Raw genomic sequence first — 25,632 nt, forward strand, 5'->3', positions numbered from 1 at the left:
AGGCTACGCGAAATATTTCACCATATAATTAGGTCTACATATTAACAAAACGAAAGTGGTTCATTGTGGTGCACTCCAACGATCTAGGAAAGGAAACAGACATTCTGCTTGTTTTCGTTATTTAAATGTCTTTTGTAAATGTATGAATTATGTCTGGCTTTTAAATTACGACCATAAACCATAAATTACAAAGTACAGTTTAGGAAAAAACGTTTCAGTGGTCGCGACGGCGCCTCATGCGCGCACACAAATTATTGCATTGCTTACTTGATACCGCAGCTGTTAAATATTAAAACAAAATACAATCAACCAAACATATAAAACTTTACACTGCTCAATTCAAATCTGTAATACAATCTGCCGTCCTGTGACCACCGCCTGACTGTGCTGTTATGTGAAGGATGATGTCGATAATATGAGTGAAGTACAAAGCTTACATAATAAATAGCCTAATAGTTTAGCATTCGTCTCGAAAATGGAAACAGTGCCGAATGAGAAAGGTATGCTGCAGATTCACTTTAAATTAATTCGTTTAGCATCTTATTTAGTTTTATTTCTAATAAATAACCCTGTTTTTCACTTCTTCGCTGCTCTAAACAGTGGTTGCTTATGGCAACACAGCACAACTTCCTGTGTTTGCATTCTGAGAAGAATTGATTTCCGATTTGCTGCGTTAAGCAAAGATAGCGGGCACAACTAGATATTGTTTATGAAAATGGTATCGGATCGGTACATGAGTTTAATTACTCGCCGATACCGATGCTAGAATTTTTTCTGGTATCGGTGGTATTTCCGATACTAGTATGGAAATCTGGAAAGTATTCTTCCTTACCTGTAGCAAGTGTTCAAACTGGTAGATGCACAGACCCAGCTCAGCCATGCTGGGTTTAAACAATTCTCGAAGTCTGTACTCCTGCATTAGTCTGACAAACACACAAAAAGCCTCCTCCTCCGGCATCTACAAACACACAGTGAATTTGGTTTATGCAAAGTTTGGCTCACAGACATTTATTTACATTATTTTAATTCATTATGATAAGCAAAACACAGAAACAAACCTGCATAAGTAGCAATCCTACGATGAAGGCACTGCCCTGACAATAACCAACTTCACGATCCACCAGAGAATATGCCTGTGAGATGAAAAACATACACCCTATGATTTTCTTCATTCCATATACATCAAAATCTTTATGAAAATCTTATCTTAACAAACATGAATGTGAAGCTATACAAAATCTGTTTGTGGATCTGTAATTTTTGAAGCTTAACATTCCCTGGTGTGGTCACCACTGATTTTTATTGTATTGAAAAGAACAGCGTCGACATTCTGATTAGTTTCTTTTTTATCTACAGAAGAAAGTCACACAGGTTTGGTATGACATGAGGTGAGTAATTGATGACAACTTTTTGGGTGAACTACCCTTTAAACTGCAGTCCATAAGTTTTGCCTCTTTGTCGCCATCTCTGTTTGAAACCTGCAATTGCAGTTATTTGCAGAATTATCATCTTTACATGGGTTGTGTATTGGCACGGCTCCTCAGCACGAATTAATTTAATGTTTGCTGTCAGTCACCACATTGGTGTGGATACTGTACTTCAGAATCACAGATTCTACATCTTGGAAGTACAACCAAAATAAGAATTTTCACCGGAAAATGTCTGAACAATTAAGTTACATGTCTGCCACTTTTGTTCTGACCAACTGAGGAAAAAAAGCATTACAATCAATCGTGCTACCAATGGTGATTAAATCTACTCATCGCTTCCCACACAGCAAAAGGACTCCGTGGCGGATCGGCCAAAGAGGTATCGCGGCTTCCGGAACGCATCCGCGAACAGACCCGTATCGGCGTCCACTTGCGTGCAGTGACGGATCCACAATGAATGCGATTAAAAGCTTACCTCCGCGGTGGGTCCGTTTGGGACCCGCAAAATTATACAACCGTTACAGTAAAGGCACGTGCGCGCATCCGGCATGGGTCTGCTCAGGATCCGCTGATTGACAGTAGAATTTACGGCGCCGCCCGGAGGCGGAGCTGATCCTTTGTGCGGCGCCAAAGCGAATGTGACAGTCACACGGGTTTGGCGACTTGAATACGGATCTGCCTAGGAGTCTCCTGCTGTGTTGGTTAGCTCATTTCACATCAAACCATGCAAATTATTATTATTGTTATAATTAGTTCTCAAATTGTTAATGTTAACAACATCAGCATTTCGTGACTATGTGTATTTAGTGGGTATTAGCGGTACCTGTAGATTTCAATTTCTGTATGATAAGTTTAATTATTCCAGCTGCTGTGAGAAAAGGCTATAAATGATCCGCCACCTGCAGCATTCTCACATGCCACGTAGCCTACTAGCTGGGACTCGTTCTTTATGTAAACAGACGTGACATAATGACGCAAAGACAAACGGCGTCATGCTCAAATTTCCCGCTGAAACCTATCAGTACCACTTGAATTAGAAAACATTATTACAAGCTTATCGTTGAGAATCGGGCTGAGGTAATGAGATAGTTTTGAACATTGGTTGGTTATGTACTTGCTCAAAAATTGATTTTGGAAAATTATAACCAAAAAAATTTACGGACTGCAGCTTTAACTTTTTTTTTTGTAATCAGTGTGAAAATTACTTTTTGTTCATTTTAAAATTTGTTCAATAAACCACCTCTTGCTTTTTCATTTGCTCTACCTTGTCTCCACTTCATCTGATCTGCGCTCGCTTTCTTTCATCACCCATTTCCGTCTTTCTCACCTTCATAACATTAAACAGAACTTCCTGTCCCAAACTGTCCTGGCCTTTGAAGAAGTCGTGTTCGGGATATGTGCGGGCAATATCTCTGCGTATGAGTTTTTCACAGGGCGAGGACATCTTTAGGAGTTCAGAGTACTGATTCTTCACTGGCATGTCAGTGGCATTACATAACAACTGCCAAACGATTGCTCGGAAATGATGAGGAATGCCTTTTCTTATAAGCTCCTGCAGAGAGAGAGAGAGAATTTGAGGCAGAAAAAAAAGTGATGAATGTAAAAGTTTCCGATTCTTTGGTTTTGAAACTAGCGTCTATGATGTGGGTCATTCATGTTCTGATAGAAAGAAGGACCAATCAATCACCTTCAGAAGTTTGTCCTTCTTTCGCCTCCATTCATCCCACTCGTTGACAATGCGTCCCCACAGGATCCAAGTGTCTTCTTCCAGATGGGACAGATTAGAGGACGCAGATGAGCTCGACACCAGAGAGGAGCCACTATTCCTCCGAGATCCACTCATTGAGCGCATGGATTTTGAATCCGCTTCTAGTAACCTGAATGCAATTCAATTCAATGAGATTAAGGTATACAAATGGTAGTGTAGCCTAGGGCTTAAAATATTTGGGTTCAAATTCTTTTAAGGGGGTTGAATCTACACTACCATTCAAAAGTTGGGGGTCAGTAATATATATATTTTTAAAGATATTAAGACTTTTAATCAGTAAGGACACATTCAATTGATTAAAGATGCAGACTTTTACATTGTTACAAAAATTCTACAAAAATAAATGTTTCTTGAGCACCAAATCAGCATAATTAGAATGATTTCTGAAGTATCATGTGACACTGAAGACTGGAGTAATGATTCTGAAAATTCAGCTCGCATCACAGGAATAAATTACATTTTACAGTGCTCAGCGTAAATGAGTGCACCCCCTTTGAAAAGTAACATTTTAAACAATATCTCAATATACACATAAAAACATTTTACAAAATGTTGACAAGACTAAGTTTTATATAACATCTGTTTAACTTATGACATGAAAGTAAGGTTAATAATATAACTTGGAGAACAAAATTTTCAGTTTTACTCAAATTAGGGTGATGCAAAAATGAGTACACTCCACAACAAATACTACTACATCTAGTACTTTGTATGGCCTCCATGATTTTTAATGACAGCACCAAGTCTTTTAGGTATGGAATGAACAAGTTGGCGACATTTTGCAACATCTATCTTTTTCCATTCTTCAAGAATGACCTCTTTTAGAGACTGGATGCTCGATGGAGAGTGATGCTCAACTTGTCTCTTCAGAATTCCCTATAGGTGTTCGATTGGGTTCAGATCAGGAGACATACTTGGCCACCGAATCACTTTGAATCTTCTTCAGAAATGTGTTTAGGATCAGTCATGTTGGAAAAGTGCATGACGACCAAGGGCACGGAGTGATGGTAGCATCTTCTCTTTCAGTATAGAGCAGTGCATCTGTGAATTCATGATGCCATCAATGAAATGCAGCTCCCCGACACCAGCAGCACTCATGCAGCCTCACATAAGGACACTGCCACCATGTTTCACTGTAGGCATCATGCATTTTTCTTTGTATTCCTCACCTTTACGCCATACAGTTTTGAAGCCATCAGTTCCAAAAACATTTATCTTGGTCTCATCACTCGAGAATATAGAGTTCCAGTAGTCTTCATCTTTGTCAGCATGGGCCCTGGCAAACTCTAGGTGGGCTTTTTTGTGGCTGGGCTTTAGGAAAGGCTTCTTTTGTGGACAGCACCCATGCATGCCATTCCTCTGCAGTGTACGCCATATTGTGTCACAGGAAATAGTCACCCCAGTTTGGCTTTCTACTTCTTTATATAACTGTAGTGAACTTGCATGCCGATTTTCTTCAACTTCTCATCAGAAGACCCTCCTGTCAAGGTGTTATCTTCCGTGGACGTCTCTGTGAGATGGTCGCAGTTCCATCTTTTTAAAATTTTTGTACCACTTTTGCTACAGTATTCTGACTGATAAGTAAAGCTTTGCTGATCTTCTTGTAGCCTTCACCTCTCTGGTGTAAAGAAATTATTTTCTTTCACAGGTCTTGTGACATTTCTCTTCCATGTGGTGCCATTGCTGACAGCATGAAATGGGAAGATTGAAAATTTTGTTCTCCAAGTTATATTATTAAGCTTACTTTGATGTTATAAGTTAAACAGATGTTATATATAACTTAGTCTTGTCATCATTTTGGAAATTGTTTTTGTGTTCATTGAGATATTGTTTAAAATGCTACTTTTCAAAGGGGGTGTACACATTTACACTGAGCACTGTATATAAAATAAATATATTAAAATAGAATTAAAATTAAATATTAAAACAGAAAACAGTTATATTTTACTATATTCTTGATCAAATAAATGCAGCCTTGGTGAGCATAAGATTACATTAAAAAATCTTACCAACCAAAACTTTTTAACAGCAGTTTACATCTTTCACATGAACTATCACCATTGTGTCCTTTCATTTACCATAGCTGCATGAAGAGACTATACCCTAATGAAAAAAAAAATTACTAAAATGTATTTGAAATACATTTATTTTGTGCTAAGTATACTACAAATACATTTACATGTTTATGTGCTAAATAAAAATACCCTGCAAATGTACTTTTGGTATACTAAACTGGTATACTTAAAGTCTGCTAAACCGGAACAACAAATTTTGTACTTAATGCACTTTAATTGTACGGAAGTAGTGCTGAGGTCCAACTAAAGATATACTTAAAAGGTAGAATTTCAAAAGCACTGTTTGGAAGTTAGTCGGGCAGACACCAACAGCAAACGTCTAACCAATCAGCATTAGGGGGCGTATGGCGGTCGAGGAGAGAGAATGAGCAAGAGGGAGATTTGAAAATAATAATAAAAAAAACAACAACTGCAGAACGAGAGATGGGACACGATACAAAAGAGCTCAAAAGAATATCACTGGAATGAAGGTTTATGACTGGGCAAGCGCTTTAGGACCCACATTTATATTAGAAAAGCTTTCTAGCGCTGGAGAGAGCTAAGTGGGAAGGCCTGAAAACAGACACGGAGGCTGCTTTGATCGCGCTTCTCATGTGAGTAACACTGGGTTTGAGTGTCTGGAGCTGCTGTGCTGTTTGCGACTCACAACGAAAACTTTGTATTTACTTGTGTACTGTGCGTTCATTTTTTGTGCTTCCTTGTCGTTCGTTCATCAACTGCGCTTTATTTTTCGTGAAGCATTTTGCTGCACATCAGCTGTTATAAACAGACATCAACTCACATTGCGTGTGTAACAAGTGGCCAGATAGTGAGAGTTTTGCGGTTAAATCACTGCACACTGACAACTGCTAGAGAACTTGGTGTTTAGCGTCATTATTAGTGCATTTGCCTCGCATACCAGCAGCGATCGGGCCAGGGTTCAAGACTGACTCAGAGCAGGGTGGTTAAGATTGGAGTGTGAGTTTTGGAGGTGGAGCAATGAAGAGAGGGTTGGGTTTGTTTGGATTGATTTCAAATATCAACAATGTCCAACAGCATTGTTCAAAATCTACTTACTGCACCTTTAAGTATATTTGATTGTGCTAAAGTGGAACTAACATCTTGCATTTAAAGACTGATATTATACAAAGATCATACAATCCTTATTAATAGTGATATTAAAACACTTTTTAGGCATAATATTAAGAAATGTGCATTGCGAAATAAAGGAATACTCCAAATAAAGTTTAAAGGTCCCGTTCTTCGTGATCCCATGTTTCAAACTTTAGTTAGTGTGTAATGTTGTTGTTAGAGTTTAAATAAAATCTGTAAAATTTTAAAGCTCAAAGTTCAATGCCAAGTGAGATATTTTATTTAACAGAAGTCGCCTACATCGAACGGCCAGTTTGGACTACATCCCTCTACTTCCTTCTTTAATGACGTCACTAAAACAGTTTTTTGACTAACCTCCGCCCACAGGAATACACAAGAGTTGCGTTTGTAGAGTGTGTTTGTCGCCATGTCATCGAAACGCTGTTATTTTCATCCCGCAGTCCAATCACCGGGTCTGATTCCGGCTCAAATTGATAGGGTAAAATTAAAGAAATGTTTACAATAACACTGAGCGCGTGCATCTCCACGTTATGGTAAGAGGCGTGACTTTTCCGGGCACGGTGCGCTCAGAGCTGTCGAATCACAACACAGGAACCGCTGGCACAATCAGAACTCGTTACGTATTTCTGAAGGAGGGACTTCATAGAACAAGGAAGTCATCAGCCCGTTTTTATGACAGTGGAAACAGCGGTATACAGAGAAGTAAATTATGTGAAAAATACTGTGTTTTTTTACACGCGAAACATGAACACATGTTATATTGCACACTATAAACACAATCAAAGCTTAAAAAAAAAACACGAAAAACGGGACCTTTAATTATAATTTTACATGTCTATAGCACAAACTGTGGGAGACACAAAGTTTGGTCAAATTCCAACTCCAGGTATGAGTAATAGTAAGTGATGGTTGCCTTGACACACACCACTAAACAATACAAATGCGTCTTTATACATGACTGTTGACTCCGCTGCCCCTTAAATTCGAAAGAAGTCATTCAGCCTGCTGTTGGAACAGCAACAGAAACCGAAAGTAAAGTGTTCACTGCTGTAGCCAAAGAACATAAAAAAACACTAAGCAACCATAAAGAGGACAGCATAACAGGTCATTTAATCATTTGACAAAGTAAAAAAAAAAGCAAGAGAAGGGTTGCTTTTGGGATTAAAGGGTTAGTTCACCCCAAAATGAAAATTTTGTCCTTAATTACTCACCCTCATGTCATTCCAAACCCGTAAGACTTTTGTTCATCTTCGGAAAACAAATGAAGATATTTCTGATGAAATCTGATAGATGTCTGTCCTTCCGCAGACTGCCTTTGCAACTTTATTTTTGACGCTTCTAAAAGTTTATAAAGAGACCGGAAAACGAATCCATATGAATCTAGTGGTTTAGTCCAAATTTTCTGAAGAGACTTGATCGCTTTATATGATGAGGAGATTTAATTTAGGCTTTTACTCATATATAAACCTTTATCAGTGAACATAAACAGATGCTCACCCCAACCTGAATGATGCTTGATGAGTTTGGAATGACATGAGGGTGAGTAATTAATGACAGAATTTTCATTTTGGGGTGAACTAACCTTTTAAATGATATACAGATACAATTAAAATGCCACATAACCATAAAACATAATCTGTCCCATACTAACGACTACAGCAAATCAGCTATTCTCCCGTAGTAGATGGTTACAGTAGAACACCACAAAGTAGCAGTTAAAGTTGTACATGTGCCATAGAACACCAGAACATTATTGCTGTTCCATCCACAGCTGTTGCTTAAAGTCTCTACTAATTTCTACGACTGCTGCTGCTGCTGCTGCTGCCCTCTTAAATGGCCCATTAAAGTTCTACATTCAGTATGGTAACTGTTGCTATTGCCTTTGCTAGGCAACCACCACAACTGATTAATAGCGAAACGTTTTTACATATCAGCTGTTACAGGAAGAGAAGCCTACAAGTTTCACACTATGCTACTCACAGGTCAAATGTTAAACCACACATGTAGTTTTCCGTCTCGAGTACGCACAGCTTTACCTTTGTGGAGGCTCTGGTTCCTTCAGAGTGATGTCTTTCAAGTATGTGTAGATGCACACATATAGTGTGTTGCAATTTGACTCGCATGACACTGCTCTGTGCAATTACCTCTGTGTGTACCTCATGTTGTTTCTATACATGTTACTCTTTCTTCCACTGAACACAAAATCAAATTTTTTTAAAGAATACTCTGGGGACTCCTTTAAAAAGTGAATGAAAACTGGGTCCATCAAGCTCCAATATTACAAAAAAGTACCATAGATGCATCACAGAAGTCCTTAAAGGTGCTCTAGAACGTTTTTTTAAAAGATGTAATATAAGTCTAAGGTGTCTCCTGAATGTGTCTGTGAAGTTTCAGCTCAAAATACCCCATAGATTTTTTTTAATTCATTTTTTTAACTGCCTATTTTGGGGCATAATTAGAAATGAGCCAATTCAGGGTGTGTGGCCCCTTTAAATCCCGTGCTCCACGCCCCAAGAGCTCGCGCTTGCCTTAACATAAACATTAACAAAAAAAGTTCAATATAACCCTCAAAATGGATCTTTACAAAGTGTTCGTCATGCAGCATGTCTAATCGCATAAGTACAGTGTTTATTTTGATGTTTACATTTGATTCTGAATGAATTTGAGGCTATGCTGCGTGGCTAAAGCTAACATTACACACTGTTGGAGAGATTTATAAAGAATGAAGTTGTTTATGAAATTATACAGACTGCAAGTGTTTAAAAATGAAAATAGCGACGGCTCTCTTGTCTCCGTGAATTCAGTAAGAAACAATGGTAACTTTAGCCACATTTAACAGTACATTAGCAACATGCTAACGAAACATTTAGAAAGACAATTCACAAATATCACTAAAAATATCATGTTATCATGAATCATGTCAGTTATTATTGCTCCATCTGCCATTTTTTGCTATTGTCCTTGCTTGCTTACCTAGTCTGTTGATTCAGCTGTGCACATCCAGATGTTAATACTGGCTGCCCTTGTCTAATGCCTTTTATAATGTTGGGAACATGGGCTGGCATATGCAAATATTGGGGCGTACACCCCGACTGTTACGTAACAGTCGGTGTTATGTTGAGATTCGCCTGTTCTTCGGAGGTCTTTTAAACAAACGAGATTTATATAAGGAGGAAACAATGGAGTTTGAGACTCACTGTATGTCTTTTCCATGTACTGACTTCTTGTTATTTAACTACAGTATGCCGAGGTAAATTCAATTTTTGAATCTAGAGCACCTTTAAGACTTGTGTATCATATTCTTTTGAAGCCATACAATGTTTTGGGAGAATGTTGAGAGAAAACGTAAAAAAATAAGTTTTTATTTCTTCACCTCCAGTGAGCTGTTAAAGGTCCCGTTTTTTGTGGTTTTTTGAATCTTTGATTGTGTTTATAGTGTGCAATATAACATGTGTTCATGTTTCGCGTGTAAAAAAACACAGTATTTTTCACATAATTTACTTATCTGTATACCGCTGTTTCCACTGTCATAAAAACGGGCTGATGATTTCCTTGTTCTATGAAGTCCCTCCTTCAGAAATACGTAACGAGTTCTGATTGTGCCAGCGGTTCCTGTGTTGTGATTCGACAGCAGTTTAGCGCATCTTGCCCGGAAAGGTCACGCCTCTTACCATAACGTGGAGATGCACGCGCTCAGTGTTATTGTAAACATGTCTTTAATTTTACCCTATCAATTTGAGCCGGAATCAGACCCGGTGATTGGACTGCGGGATGAAAATAACAGCGTTTCGACGACATGGCGACAAACACACTCTACAAACGCAACTCTTGTGTATTCCTGTGGGCGGAGGTTAGTCAAAAAACTTTTTAGTGACGTCATTAAAGAAGGAAGTAGAGGGATGTAGTCCAAACTGGCCGTTCGATGTAGGCGACTTCTGTTAAATAAAATATCTCGCTTGGCATTGAACTTTGAGCTTTAAAATTTTACAGATTTTATTTATACTCTAACAACAACATTACACACTAACTAAAGTTTGAAACATGGGATCACGAAGAACGGGACCTTTAACTGCTGAGACCTGATCTTTGAGTAAACTGAACTTGAGAATTAAATAAGTCTGAATTGTTATTCAATCATTCAGATTAACTGTGAACTGGATCACTAATTTCACTGAAAAAAAAAAATCAGATTCACAAGAAGAAATCAGACATAAAGACATCTAGAGTGATTTTCAGGGAATAACAACGTAATGTCACAATAAAATGGAGTCTAGCGACAGATCTTTTCTTCGGTATTGTGATGTGAAATGTGTGAAACTGATTATCAAAAAAGAGAAAAGAATGTAGGTCTGGGACTTGATTCTAGCTGTCGGTTCAGGGCGGGTTTAAGCAGATTAAATGATTGGAGAAATTTGGCATACATCACCAGATGAGTTATTTCACTGGAAGATTGAGTTATTTTGATTAAAAATGACATGGTCAAAAAAGTTTAAAAATTCAAATATGCATGGATGAATTGTTATGCCAACTTCAAATTTTAGGAAACACTTTAGTTTAGGGTCCAATTCTCACTAGTTGCATATTAGTATGCATATTACTAGGATATTGGCTGTTTATTAGTTCTTAATAAAGCACATATTAATGCCTTATTCTGCATGGCCATATTATACATCCCGTAAAGGGATAGTTCACACAAAAATGAAAATTATCCCATGATTTACTCGCCTTCAAGCCATCCTAGGTCATCCTAGGTGTTCTTTCAGACAAACACTATTGGAGATATATTTAAATGGTTGTAAATGGAGGGGCCACGTTTTGAAGCAAAAGTGAAATGCAACCATCCATAATAAAAGTAATTTATTACTTTTATTAGTTTATTCTTTACTCCCATTATAAATCTTGGAAGAGTAAGTATATTTTTAAATATATCTCCGATTGTGTTCGTCTGAAAGAAGATAGTCATATACACCTAGGATGGCTTGAGGGTGAATAAATCATGGGATAATTTTCATTTTTGGGTGAACTATTCCTTTAAACCTACCCTATACCTAGACTTGACAACTACCTTACTAACTACTAACAAACAGTAATTTGGTGTTTATTGAGTCAAAAAGTTGTAATTAATAGTTAATTAATTGTGAGAAGTGGACCCTAAACTAAAGTGTGACCAAATTTTGATTTGTTCCTCAAAGTTATCACATGGCTTCAGGAGACTAATTTAGCATGTTGTATGAACTATTTTAAAGATGCATTTTTGTCATTTTGCCGCTGGATAGCCTGGTCTTCATTCAAAGCAACATGTTTGCGCATACGTTTCTCTTGTTCTACCTGTTCTGTTCCTCCAGTTTAGCCAGAAGCTCAAGCTCATCTGGGCTGAGGTTCTCCGAGTCAGCCGGGGAGGCTGCCGGGGCGGAGAGTGCAGCATCATGGGAACTGGAATCCGGACTGAGCACTGGGCTGCCAACAAAAGGAGGGTCAGTTTCCAGTCCGGGAGGCGAGTTGAGGTCCTCCAGCTGAACAGATCCTGCCATCCCTCCCTCTCTCTCTGGGCTGCTGCTAGGGCTTGACATTGCGGAGGAGCCCGGGACAAGAAATGTCAAGCAGTGATGTGGGGATGTTGAAGGATGCTGCAGGGGTCTCACAGGATTGGCGCTGTGGACGTAGACAGGCCTCCTTGAAGACGTGTATATCAGGCCTGGGTTAATCTGTGGAAACAAAAGAAGTAAGATTATTCATTGAAGGGCTGCATAATTAATTGAAAAAATTATTGAGATTTCGATTATGGCAGCCATGATTTACTAATTAATCACTCAGTGATTATGATGAGAGGGCTCAAGTATTGTCTACAGGGCTCCAGACTGCTACTAAATGGTCGCATTTTGTGACCTTTTTTCCTGGTGCCACAACCAATTTGCTGCAGTTTCCGTTGCATATGAAAAGCATTAAATAACAAACACACCAAAAGCAGAATGAAACAGTGCTACTTGTTTGAACCGCACCACACAAACCATTTATTAGCTCGGCCCAAAAGACAACTCAGCTTAGAGAAAATACGTTTACTCACGGACCAATCTCATTCATGCCACCATCCAGTGAGAAGCATTCGAAATTGTTGCAGAGTTCTCTGATACAAGCTAGGTATGTGCATGAGTACTCGAGTATTCGGATGTGATTACGACGAATGATCATGAAAATGACGATCGCTATGACTTTCAAAAATGTATTTCTTTTTTTTTCCTGATTGGTTATTGCGGCATTGTGGGCAGTACCTGAGCTCTGATTGGTTAGCGTTAGGACAGCATGCCGTCCAGACTAGCGAAATAAAGTGAAACTATGGATTTGAAAGTGCACAGTGATGCCTGGAATCGCTTTGATCATGAAAATACAGTTAAGTGCAAGATGTGCATAACTGATCTAGCAGTGTTATTTTTTTCTAGTCATATTTTCTTATTTTGATTTTCATGTCCTATTTTTATTTGTCAACATCAATTTTTGTAACTGTTTTAATTAAAATACTTTCATTAATCGCCATGACAGACATGCCCCGCTTCCTCATGTAGTCGTTTTTGAGACCTATCAGTACTCAAAATGAAAAACTGACAAAAATGCCAATCCCTAATTCAAACCACAAATGTCTAGATGACTTAAATTGGTTAAAGCCAGAGGCTGACAATCACAACAGCAATGAAAACAGGAGAAACATTGTGCCACAACAATCCAGCCAGAAGGCTTTTCAGTCCACAAATCACCAATGTTTACTGTAGTAACCTTAACACTAACCATGGTATTGCAGCAGAAATGTAGGATATTCGTAGAAATTTTTATTATATTATTAATGTACACATGTATTAAATGTATTAAAGGAGTAATTATTAGTCATTTTTGTTATTAAGCTATAGAAGTTTTTGTGCATTTGTATTCATATTACATGTGTTTAGGCGACTGTTTTTCATAAAAACCTCAGAAACCATATGGTTATTTTTTCCCATGGTAGTTGTAATGTTACATTTATGTTGTGTATCTAGGACATCTGATTAATCCCACAAAGGATGTCATATAGAACAGGCTACAGTTTACTGGTGTTATAATAAGTTTGCTGTTGGCACAAAAATAGTTGACACACACATTCTACTTTACTTAATATACACATAAATTGAAAGAATATGACTAATACTGATGAATAAACAGTATAAGGAAGGCTATTAAATAGCAGTCCAAAACTAGTTCTTGTTAATACAAAATAGTTAGTAAGTTGGTATGAGCCACCACAGTCATTCCACAATATACAAAATAACAAAGTGAAACTAAAGTGGTATTTGGGGTTACAGAAACAAGAGTTACCATGGTAAAAACACAATACTAACATGAACTGTTAATGAATCATATGAAAACTGCTCATATACTATCATATACTTGCATGCAAATCCTTGCCAGCTAACACACAAAATACCAGTTATGTAATTTACTGGTACTTTTTGGTAATTTCATGACTTACTAACTATGACGTTGCATGCACGTAATTTCTTTTGTTCTTTATATGTACTGAAGTGATATACAGCGTGCACCTATGCATAACGTTTGGCAGGACAATAAAGTTTGTTTTTCTGAGGTGAGACCATTTATTTTGTATCAAGATACGAAAATAATTTTTGACTGATATATAGCCTGACAACATCTCATCTGCCTGCAGATACTGAATCTGAGGACAACACACACTCTTTACTTAGACTGCATCTGACAGAAGAGTAAACGGCTTTCACACAAGTCTTTCAAAATAAAAGTCTTGTATTAGAGAAACATTTGGAATTAAGTTTTTTTTTTTTTTTTTTAATTATATTTTTATTTGTCAACATCAACTTTCATAACTGTGTTTTAATTAAAATATTTTCATTATCGCCATGACAGACACGTCCAGCTCCGTTGAGTACTTGTTTTTGAGACCTATCAGTACTCAAAATGAAAAACTGACAAAAATGCCAATCCCTAATTCAAACCACAAATGTCTAGGTGACTTAAACTAGTTTAAAGCCAGAGGCTGACATTCACAACAGCAATGAAAACAGGAGAAACATTGTGCCACAACAATCCGGTCAGTAGGCTTTTCAATCCACAAATCACCTTAGTAACCTTAACAGTAACCATGGTATTGCAGCAGAAATGTGGGATATTCATGGAGAATTTTATTATATTATCAATGTACACGTGTTAAATGAACATGTACCATGATCTACAAATGTATAATAACAGGGCTCAAGACTGCGACTAGATGGTCACGTGACACTGCTTACTACACAGAGCTGGGAGATCCAGTGAGAAAGCATTTGAACTTGCCACAAAATTAATAACATCACTGCGAGATCTAGTGGGAAGCATTCAAATTCAGCACAGAATTCTCTGCTTTAAAACACATATATAATATCAAATAGTGCTGATGTGGAAACCAGGAAAAACATTGTGCCACCACGAACAAGTTAAGGCTCCTCAGTCCACAAATCACCATAGATTTAATGTAGTAACGCTTAGTAAAATATGGTATTGTGGCAGAATTACTCGAATGCTCTTACATTATTCATTTCAGGGTTCATGCAAACTTTTGAGAGTGAAATTCAAGCATTTTTCAAGGACTTTTTATAGTGCTTCACACTTTTCCAGCACTTAAAAGCTCTAAATATTATCCCATTTTAATGTTATTTTTAATGTGATGATTTAAGTTTAAAGATGAAGGAAAACTTACACTTCTTGGCAAACAAAACTTAAAATAAATATGAAATGACATGAAATTCCCACTAGATGGCAGCAGATGAGCACTTATTGACTCCCTAATATATGGAAAAGTACGAAGTCTCATGAAAAACAAAAACTTCTTCAAATTTTGACCGTATTACACAGAAAGGAAGTAAAGAGCGCTCCTTTTATAATCACTGAAGCTGTCAGTCAGTTCAGTATGGTACATTTAGAGTAGAGTAGGATATTTACATTTTCCCTATAGAAATGTTTTTGCACTCTTAATAAGTCAATTTGATCTGCATCTCAATTCAAGCTCAGTGTGTTACGGTCAAATTTCCAATGAATAAACATGTAATATTAGTAACTGCATTAGTAATAATGCAAAGCAATAGTAATACGATTAAAAAACCCAGCACCACAAAATCAGGTGCTGGCGCCAACTTTTGTAGCATCACTGCTCTCAAATGTTAGTCTGAAGCCCTGAATAATATGGAAGACCACTCAGTCAGTCAAGTTATTTAAATTTTACTCTATAAAAATTGGGTTACCATTTTTAAAGATGTTACTGTTTTTGTTAATGAACATAAATTTACGCATACTACTATCAACTCAGGCTAATGTCAAATGTGCATTTCCCAGAGACAAAACGTGCATTATTATTAATATTTTAAAAAGTTGTTACATGACACCTATTTTGGTGATATCTGTCAGGTAGTAGGGACTGTAGTACAGTGTATGTGATGTTTTGTACAGCATTACAACAAGCTATGTTTGTCCTACAACAAACCACACACAAACATGGCAGCTAATCCACAGTCAAAGCTTTGTGTGTGTGTGTGTGTGTGTGTGTGTGTGTGTGTGTGTGTGTGTGTGTGTGTGTGTGTGTGTGTGTGTGTGAGAGAGTGAGAATGTTGCATTATATATAAAGTGTATGTGGTTTGTAAAAAATAGAAATGGATGGATGATACAGGCATGAATTACACTCATGTCCTTATAAATACATTACCAAAGACAGATAAATGCGGTATGTTCTCTCATGGGAACAATGAAATTTGGAGCTTTGTAAACTCATTTTGGGCTTGGAACAGAAACAAGCCCTATTCCTCTAGCCTCACATAGTCAGACATCTGATTAAACAGTAACAGGTCTGGTGTACACTTTAGCTTATTCTGGACAAGAACCACCCACTAGACAGGAAGAGACCGTCTGACCATCGTAACAGCTCAGAGTTATTGGAAAAACATCATACCGGAATATACTGATATGTAAAAACAATAATGCTGTGAAAGTCTCCATGGAATGGCTATAGAGAAGCCACTGGAAAATAGCAGAAAATGTTTATATACTGTTTAAATACTGATATATATGATAATATTGTTATTACAATTTAAAATGACTATTTTTTTATTTGATTATGTTTTAAAAATTTATTTATTCCTGTGATGTCAAAGCTGAATTTTCAGCAGCCATTACTCCAGTGTCACATGATCCTTCCGAATTCATTCTATTATGCTGATTTGTTGTTCAAGAAATATTTCTAAATATTATCAATGTTAAACTCTTTTAAAATGATGCCTACCAAACATTTAAATGATTATTTCATGCTCAACAGTGCTCATACCAAAACAATACCTTGTAAACACAACTTTTTTTCCGAGCGGACTGAAAAAAAAAAAAAAACCCTGTGTCTTTGAAGTCAGCCAATCAAATTAGAGCATGCCAGACTGAGACAGAACTTTCCAGTTTTGTGTGTAATATGCATCGTCAAAGCAGTCGGTTGTGGGTTGGTTGACACTTCCATTCCAAAAGTTTTATACTTAGAAAACCCACATACTGATTAAAAAATGCTTTGAATGCACTGTAAGACACTTTGGATAAAAGTCCCTGCCAATTCAACCCTCTACAGAAGCTTGAGCTGCCATTTGCTAGAATTTTTTTTTATTTTACTCGCCTTTTTTTTTTTTTTTACATGGAATGCAAGAACAACACAAATGAATAAATTCTATATAAATATATTAAATACAAATAAACAGTATAATAAAATAAACAAATCAAACTACAAGCCATAGCACAAATAGATACAAATAGATACAAATAAAGTAAACAGTGCTTTTCAGGTTTTTCAGATAGATCTAAGTCTAGTTAGATACAGATTAGGTAGAATAATAGTAATAAAACGTAAAATAACACTAAATAGTCTTCACTCTATAAATTAAATACAAATCAATCCTTATTAAAAAGTTACAAAAGTTATTTAGTCAAGAGCAGTGAATGATTTTTGCAGTCTTTTATTGGTTTAAAGGTGCCCTAGAATCAAAAATTGAATTTACCTCGGCATAGTTGAATAACAAGAGCTCAGTACATGGAAAAGACATACATTGAGTTTCAAACAACATTGCTTCCTCCTTCTTATGTAAATCTCATTTGTTAAAAAGACCTCCGAAGAACAGGCGAATCTCAACATAACACAGACTGTTACGTAACAGTCGGGATCATTAATATGTACGCCCCCAATATTTGCATAATGCCAGCCCATGTTCGACGCATTAGACAAGGAAAGGCAGTATTAACGTCTGGATCTGTGCACAGACAAGGTAAGCAAGCAAGAACAACAGTGAAAAATGGCAGATGGAGCAATAATAACTGACATGATCCATGATATCATGATATTTTTAGTGATATTTGTAAATTGTCTTTCTAAATGTTTCGTTAGCATGTTGCTAATGTACTGTTAAATGTGGTTAAAGTTACCATCGTTTCTTACTGTATTCACGGAGACTAGAGCCGTCGCTATTTTCATTTTTAAACACGTGCAGTCTGTATAATTCATAAACAACTTCATTCATTATAAATCTCTCCAACAGTGTGTAATGTTAGCTTTAGCCACAGAGCATATAGCCTCAAACTCATACAGAATCAAACGTAAACATCAAAATAAATACTTTACTCACATAATTCGAAGCATGCATACAGCATGCATGACGAACATCTTGTAAAGATCCATTTGAGGGTTATATTAGCTGTGTGAACTTTGTTTATGCACTGTATAGTCGAGAGCTCGTGGGGCAGGAGGGAGCGCGCCATTTAAAGGGGCCGCGCTGCAAAAATCAGTGTGTTGTTAATGATGCCCCAAAATAGGCAGTTAAAAAAATTAATAAAAAAAAATCTATGGGGTATTTTGAGCTGAAACTTCACAGACACATTCAGGAGACTTATATTACATCTTGTGAAAAAGCAATCTAGGGCACCTTTAACATTAAAAACACAGCAGCAGGTTTATTGGGCCGTGTTCACTTTAAGACATAATGAAATGGTCCATTCAAGCGCAAAAAGACATGAAAGAGAGCTAAATTCAGTATTCGAGCGCTGTCATATGCGGCTTTCTGGGTGAGCTCTTCGAATGTGGTGCACACAAAACTTCTCACACAGCGCACAAGTACCAAATTGAGCTCTCTTTCACATCTTCTTGCGCTTGAATGTTTAACTTGGCAAGCCTAAAAACGCGTGCAAATGTCAAACTTTCATGACGATGCAGCACCGACAGTGACCGTTTGGTAAACTCTTGGCCATCGGGCAGTCCTTATTGTCAAACCCTGCATTTAGATCTACCATGTCGATTCTCTTTATGTGGCATAAAGCCTCTCTCTTTCTTTCAGTTTGTGTGTGTGTGTGTGTGTGTGTGTGTGTGTGTGTGTGTGTGTGTGTGTGTGTGTGTGTGTGTGTGTGTGTGTGTGTGTGTGTGTGTGTGAGAAAAAAGCAACAGAGGGCGCTCTCAGCCAAGTGACGGTGCATAAAGCTTAGCAGGCAATGAAATTGTATCAGCACTAAACTTATTTTTTGCTTGTAACTCAGTCACAGATGAGTGAAATCGTACAATTTATTAGTACGATTGGCTCATTTCACCTAGCGTGAAATTTTGATGCATATGCAAGTGATTCACTCGCATTGTAGAGGTTTCCAATTGCATAAATGTAAATGCCCAAAACACGCCACAGGCATTTTCCTCTATATGCAAACATAAAACATGCAGCTCATTCTAAAACAAGGAAGAATGCAATAGAAAGTAGAAAGATAACCCAAAGCTAAAAATAAAATCCAAGATGAAACCTTTTTAGACAAACTAAACACACACTGTGGACAATGGCAGTATTCACATCAGAGGAGCAGCCCAATCAAAAGAACCATTAACAAGCGCATGAATCCAATCCCCCCAGACCAAGAAAACACACAAACACACTCTCATCTCCGGCCAGTCGACGCAGTGCAGTCACAACCAAACACAACAGCGACGTCCTGAACCTAGCAGTAATATCAAGGCAGTAGGAATATAAAAAATATGATTTTAAAATGACCTGAAACAACATTAATAAATGCAACTAAGAATAATAAAGCAAGAGTTTATTGTTATCAGCATCATCTTTATCAGCATCTCTTCCTCCTTCCATTTTAAAGCTCTTGGATAAAAAAACAAACACATTTTGACAATTTTTTAATAGCATTTTCTTTTGGTGCCACTTGTGGTGCAGAAATTTCACCTTTCACCTTTAAATTTTAGCAGCTGGTTCCTAAAGAGAAAATTACAGCATCTGTAGCACAACCACACTGCAGATCAAGAGCAAGCCACAGCAACATCTCAACATCTATGTTCTCAGATATTAAAGAAAGGTGTCAAAACAGTATTAAAATATGACTGATTCACCGTCACTGAAACATTGTCTCCAGTTCAGCCTTAGACCCTTCAAAATGCATGTGAACCACACAAATTCACACTTAGAAAGTTAAAAAAAAGACTGGAAACAATGAGAGATGCAAAGGCCTCGTCGCCTTGGTAATGGCATAGAAATAACATGTCTCTCTGTGTGTGTCTGTGTGTGTGTGTGTGTGTGTGTGTGTGTGTGTGTGTGTGTGTGTGTGTGTGTCTTAGTCACTGAATACAATAACACCACTGTGTGTTTGTTGCATCTGTCTCTTTCTTCCCCTGATGAGCATCATAAGTGTGGTTATTGTAGCTCTTAGCGAAATGTGACAATCACACACACACACACACACCCTCCCCCACACACGTTTAAACTTGAAACCTCCAAACCTCAATCTCTCCATCTGTACAATCACCTATATTCTCCATCATCAACCTTTTTTGCTATTCCAGTGGCTGGTGACCTGAAATAGTTACATTATTCTTTACATACCATTCAAAGGTTTGTGGGAAGATTTTTTTTTTTAAAAGCAAGGATGCATTAAATTGATAAAAGTAGCTATAGGATCCTATTTCAATTCTATTTCAAATAAATGCTGTTGAATCTGTTTAACTTTCTATTCATCAAAGAACCTTGAAAAAAATATATTGTGGTTTTCAGAAAAATATTAAGCAGAATACCTGTTTTCATTATTGACAATAATAATAAATGATTATTGAGCGCCAATTTAGCATATAAGAATGATTTTTGAAGGATCATGTGATACTGAAGACTGGAGTAAAGATGCTGAAAATTTAGCTTTGCATCACCGGAATAAATCACAATTGACAATATCTTAAAGGTGCTCTAGATTCAAAATTTGAATTTACCTCGGCATAGTTGAATAACAAGAGTTCAGTACATGGAAATGACATACAGTGAGTCTCAAACTCCATTGTTTCCTCCTTCTTATATAAATCTCATTTGTTTAAAAGACTTCCGGAAAACACGCGGATCTCAACATAACACCGACTGTTACGTAACAGTCGGGGTGTACGCCCCCAATATTTGCATATGCCAGCCCATGTTCCCAACATTATAAAAGGCATTAGACAAGGGCAGCCAGTAACGTCTGGATGTGCAGAGCTGAATCATCAGACAAGGTAAGCAAGAACAACAGCGAAAATGGCAGATGGAGCAATAATAACTGACATGATCCATGATAGCATGATATTTTTAGTGATATTTGTAAATTGTCTTTCTAAATGTTTCGTTAGCATGTTGCTAATGTACTGTTAAATGTGGTTAAAGTTACCATCGGTTATTACTGTATTCATGGAGACAAGAGAGCCGTCGCTATTTTCATTTTTAAACACGTGCAGTCTGTATAATGCATAAACACAACTTCATTCTTTATAAATCTCTCCAACAGTGTAGCATTAGCCGTTAGCCACGGAGCACCATCAAACTCATAGAGAATCAAATATAAACATCAAAATAAATACTATACTCACATAATTCGAAGCATGCATACAGCATGCATGACGAACATCTTGTAAAGATCCATTTGAGGGTTATATTAGCTGTGTGAACTTTGTAAATGTGCTGTAATATAATCGAGAGCTCGTGTGACAGGGAGCACGCGAATTAAAGGGGCGGTGCGCTGAAAAAATCAGTGCATAGTTAATGATGCCCCAAAATAGGCAGTTAAAAAAATTAATTTAAAAAAATCTATGGGGTATTTTGAGCTGAAATTTCACAGACACATTCAGGGGACAACTTAGACTTATATTACATCTTGTGAAAAAGCATTCTTATTTTAACACTTATTTTAAATTGGAATATTTCACAATATTCACAACATTTGAGATATGATGCACTAGAAGGAAATGCTATAAATATACAAGGGAAAGACTTTAATTCAGTGTCAGTGTGGACAACAAAAGGTCATTGCTGAAGCAGAAATACATGATTTGCCATCCATTATTAAACTGTTATGGAAATGTGTCTGATAATGAGATAGTTGAGCAGGTCATGTGATCTCAACATGGTAGCCAACATGAGAAATATGTAATCTCACATGTGAGCTGACGTAATTTTAAACATACGTGTCAAAAGTGCTACATTTCTAAAAGTGTAAAATTCTTTATGAAGTGAAATATTCTGTGATCTTTATGAAGTTAAGATGATCACAAAAATAACACAAGCACACACACACACCTAAACACACAAAGTTCTAAACAAAGACATCGCAGAACAAAACGTGTCTCGCCTTAAAGGTGTGGTGGACTAACTGTATGACTCAAACATCACACAATAGCTTTAGCTTCATCATGGAGCTCCTCTGCCCTGTGTGACATTCCACGATCACTGAGCTCAGAGACGCACAAGAACACACCCTCTCCACCATAACTGCCCTTCACAAAGACATCTAATGACTCACTCACAGACTACATGACATTACCGAAGGGCTGACACAATCATTTAGGGTGGACAATCAAGTATCATAAATATGATCATCAATATGATCAGTTGATCTAGGCATAAAATGATTGATCACTGCAATAATAAGCAGAAGAACTGCATTGCATATATGATCTCTTGTTGCACAAATCTTTCACTGCATTAAGTGGTTTACGCAATCAAGGAGGGACGATACTGCATAAACACAATGGCTTACCAGGTAAGATTACGAGGGATAACTTGCCTCATCAGTCCTCAAAATGAGAAAACACATGCAGCTGAACTTTAATGCCAAGTAGAGATAAACAATAATATTAAGATAAGCAAGATTCGCTTTGTCCGTCAAACAAAATGACGTAATGTAAATTACTGCAATTGCAGTTTATTATCATACAATAAGCAGAAAGCACAAGCTTTTTATTAGGTTATGTTGAAACATTAAATACAATGGTAAAAGACGGGAAAACTGAGGGAATTGATTTTTATTTCCAGAATAACGTGTCATGTTTTGCTTGCTCCACAAAGTAAAGTTTTAAAGCAGGGGTGTCCAAACTCAGTCTTGCAGAGTTTAACTCCAACTTGTCTCAACACACCTGTCTGGAAGTTTTTAGTACGCCTAGTCAGACCTTGATTATCTGGTTCATGTGTGTGTAATTGGGGTTAGAGCTAAACTCTGCAGGACAGTGGCCCTCTAGGAGCAGGATTAGACACATCTGTTTTAAAGGGATAGATCAACCAAAAATAAAAATTCTATCATCATTTACTCATCCTCAAGTAGTTCCAAACCTGTATGAATTTCTTTGTTCTGCTGAACACAAAAGAAAATATTTGGAAGAATGTCAGTAACTAAACAGATCTCGCCTCCCAATTACTACCATAGTAGGAAAAATAAATACTATGGTAGTCAATTGTATTCTTCCAAATATCTTCTTTTGTGTTCAGCAGAAGAAAGAAATTTATACAGATTTGGAACTACTTGAGGGTGAGTAAATGATGACAGAATTTTCATTTTGGTCAGACACTTGTTTGGTGGGATCTCTCAGGGTTCTTTAGGGTTAGTTCACCCAAAAATGAAATTTCTGTCATTAAGTACTCACCCTCATGTCGTCCCAAACCCGTAAGACCTTTGTTTGTCTTCACAAATTAAGATATTTTTGATGAAATCCGAGAGTATCTGATCCACACAGTTTCGTCATTGCAAATTTTGAGGTCCAGAAAGGCATTAAAGATATCGATAAAATAGACAACGTGACTACAGTGGTTCGACGAGGATACTTTACTTTTTTTGTTCGCTATTTTCATTGTAGAACTTCCGTGTTTACATCCGAATGTGGGCTCGGTATTGGCCGGCTCTGGTCACGTGATCAACACGATGCATGCGTGTGACGCTGATGCGGGAGCTGGCCAATACTGAGCCGGCGTTCGAATGTAAACACTGAAGCTCTGCAAGGAAAACAGTGTAGAAGTATGACAGGGAACAGACGAATTTATAGAATAAAATAGTTATTTTTGCTTTGTTTTTGTGTACAAAATGTTGATGTCTTTAATACCTTTCTGGGCCTCAAAAGGTGTAATGATGTTGCTGCCTATGTGTGGATCAGATACCCTCGGATTTCATCAAAAATATCTTCATTTGTGTTCCGAAGACAAATGAAGGTCTTATGGGTTTGGGATGACAAGAGTATGAATACTTATTGACAGAAAATTCATTTTTGGGTGAACTAACCCTTTAAAAATATCTTTATTTGTGTTTATTTATTTGTGGGGCCCATCATTTTGTTAAAAATCATTCAGGTTTGGAACAACTGGAGGATATGTAAATGATGACAGAATTTTCATTTCTCACAGTGCATCCTGTGCAATGAAGCCCACAATTGCCCTTGTAATTTGTTTCAACCTTTTTGAAATGTATAGAAGAATATTTTATGGAAGATTCAAGGGTTTTTGTGTGTGTGTGGAAATGACCCATCGCAGGAGTTTGATTGACAACCGATCTAACCAATCATAACACCAAATCCGCCATTTTGTTTGACAAAGCAGTCAGGAGTTAGAAGATTAACCTCAGTGGACTTGAACTTAAAAAATGGTGTGAATTTACATCTTTCTGTGTTTGAAACAACATTCCTTCTCATGTTAATTCATGTTTATTTGACACTATAAACGAACTAGTAAGAAGAGATGATCGGTTCACGAGCCGCTTGAGCTGAGGCGCTACAACAATCTGTCACGACACATTAAAGAGCCACAAAACGGTTTTTATTGTTTGAATTTCTAAAAAAATTACACAATTTGGAAGCTGGGACTTTGTTTAATATCTTAAGTAACCTGCTCTGTCTTGTCTGTCGACGTGTTGTCAGTGTCCTCTTTGCTCCGTGATGTATTTTTCCCTCTGTGTGGCATGACAGCACCATGGCTTGTCGGACAAAGCAACAGTAACTAAGGGGGGGCGGGTCTTTGCGAAGGGTCAATTGGAGGAAAGCAGAATACGGCTGTTTTTGAGTTTAAAAACGAAACTCAGATTCTGAAATTCTCAAAATTGATTCAGAATCATTGGAAAGAATCACGATGCATCAGAAATTAGTTTTCTCTCCCACCCCAATGTTAAATAATCATGATTACAATAATGACTAAAACAGCTGCGATTATGATTTTTGACATAACCAATCAGCCCTACAGGGTTTGTACTGAAGTAGTTTTGTTAAAAGAAACATTAAATCAGGCAAAATAAAATCTACCGTAACAATGATGACAACCACAGTCATAACAACAACAAAAACTTTTATTTTCTTTGACACAGAAAATAAAATGAGGTTAATAAACAATTTAGATGGCAGAAAAAGAATAAGACATCTGCTGTGAACTAAGAGCAGCTGCAGTGAATTCAAATTAGTATGACTAAGTAAAACCCAACAAACAGCAGCGGAGTGGAGACTCAGATGGAAACAGGAAAACGCAAGTACAGGCCCGTTATGATAGTCATGGCCAATGAGCCACAGCTGCTCTGAAGCAAAGTCATCATCTCTCTGTCAGACACACACAAAAACATTCAAAACACATGCAGGGTTAGCCCAGCCTTCACATTTGTGTGCTGTTTGAAATGATGACGTGATGAAGTTAGCCAGCAGCTGTAAACCAAAGGAAAAGTGTGACTGTGCCAGAACACTTAAACACAGATACAGAAAGAAAAAGAGAGATACGGCGAGTAAAAGAGGTCGCAGAGGGCGGATAATGCCTTTCTCTCTGGCTCTCTAGGACATGTGTACTACATAACGGCTTGTTTGTCCTGATGCAATCACAACAGTAACCATATCAGTTTACCACTCACAGTTCACATGACCAATCAAGCACTCACATAAATCATGACGTCATTTCAAAGAAACACAGACTGAAGTGCAGCCATT

The 25,632-nt window shown here is 37.3% G+C and overlaps 1 protein-coding gene across 5 annotated transcripts in view; it reads right to left on the bottom strand.

Moving 5' to 3' along the window:
- Positions 1 to 25,632, bottom strand: part of evi5l (ecotropic viral integration site 5 like) — a 62,209-nt gene that overhangs the window by 31,711 nt on the left and 4,866 nt on the right. For all 5 annotated transcript variants that reach the window (XM_048196540.1, XM_048196538.1, XM_048196536.1 and 2 more), the window contains exons 2-6: positions 11,694 to 12,070; positions 3,118 to 3,307; positions 2,758 to 2,982; positions 1,059 to 1,133; positions 833 to 958 (exon numbers count right to left, since the gene is read on the bottom strand). In XM_048196540.1, the coding sequence (XP_048052497.1) occupies positions 833 to 958; positions 1,059 to 1,133; positions 2,758 to 2,982; positions 3,118 to 3,307; positions 11,694 to 11,935 (858 nt within the window). In that variant the 5' untranslated portion in view covers positions 11,936 to 12,070. The remainder of the gene's footprint in view (positions 1 to 832; positions 959 to 1,058; positions 1,134 to 2,757; positions 2,983 to 3,117; positions 3,308 to 11,693; positions 12,071 to 25,632) is intronic.

The sequence above is a fragment of the Megalobrama amblycephala genome, linkage group LG7, assembly GCF_018812025.1.
Source record: "Megalobrama amblycephala isolate DHTTF-2021 linkage group LG7, ASM1881202v1, whole genome shotgun sequence".
Taxonomy (NCBI): domain Eukaryota; kingdom Metazoa; phylum Chordata; class Actinopteri; order Cypriniformes; family Xenocyprididae; genus Megalobrama; species Megalobrama amblycephala.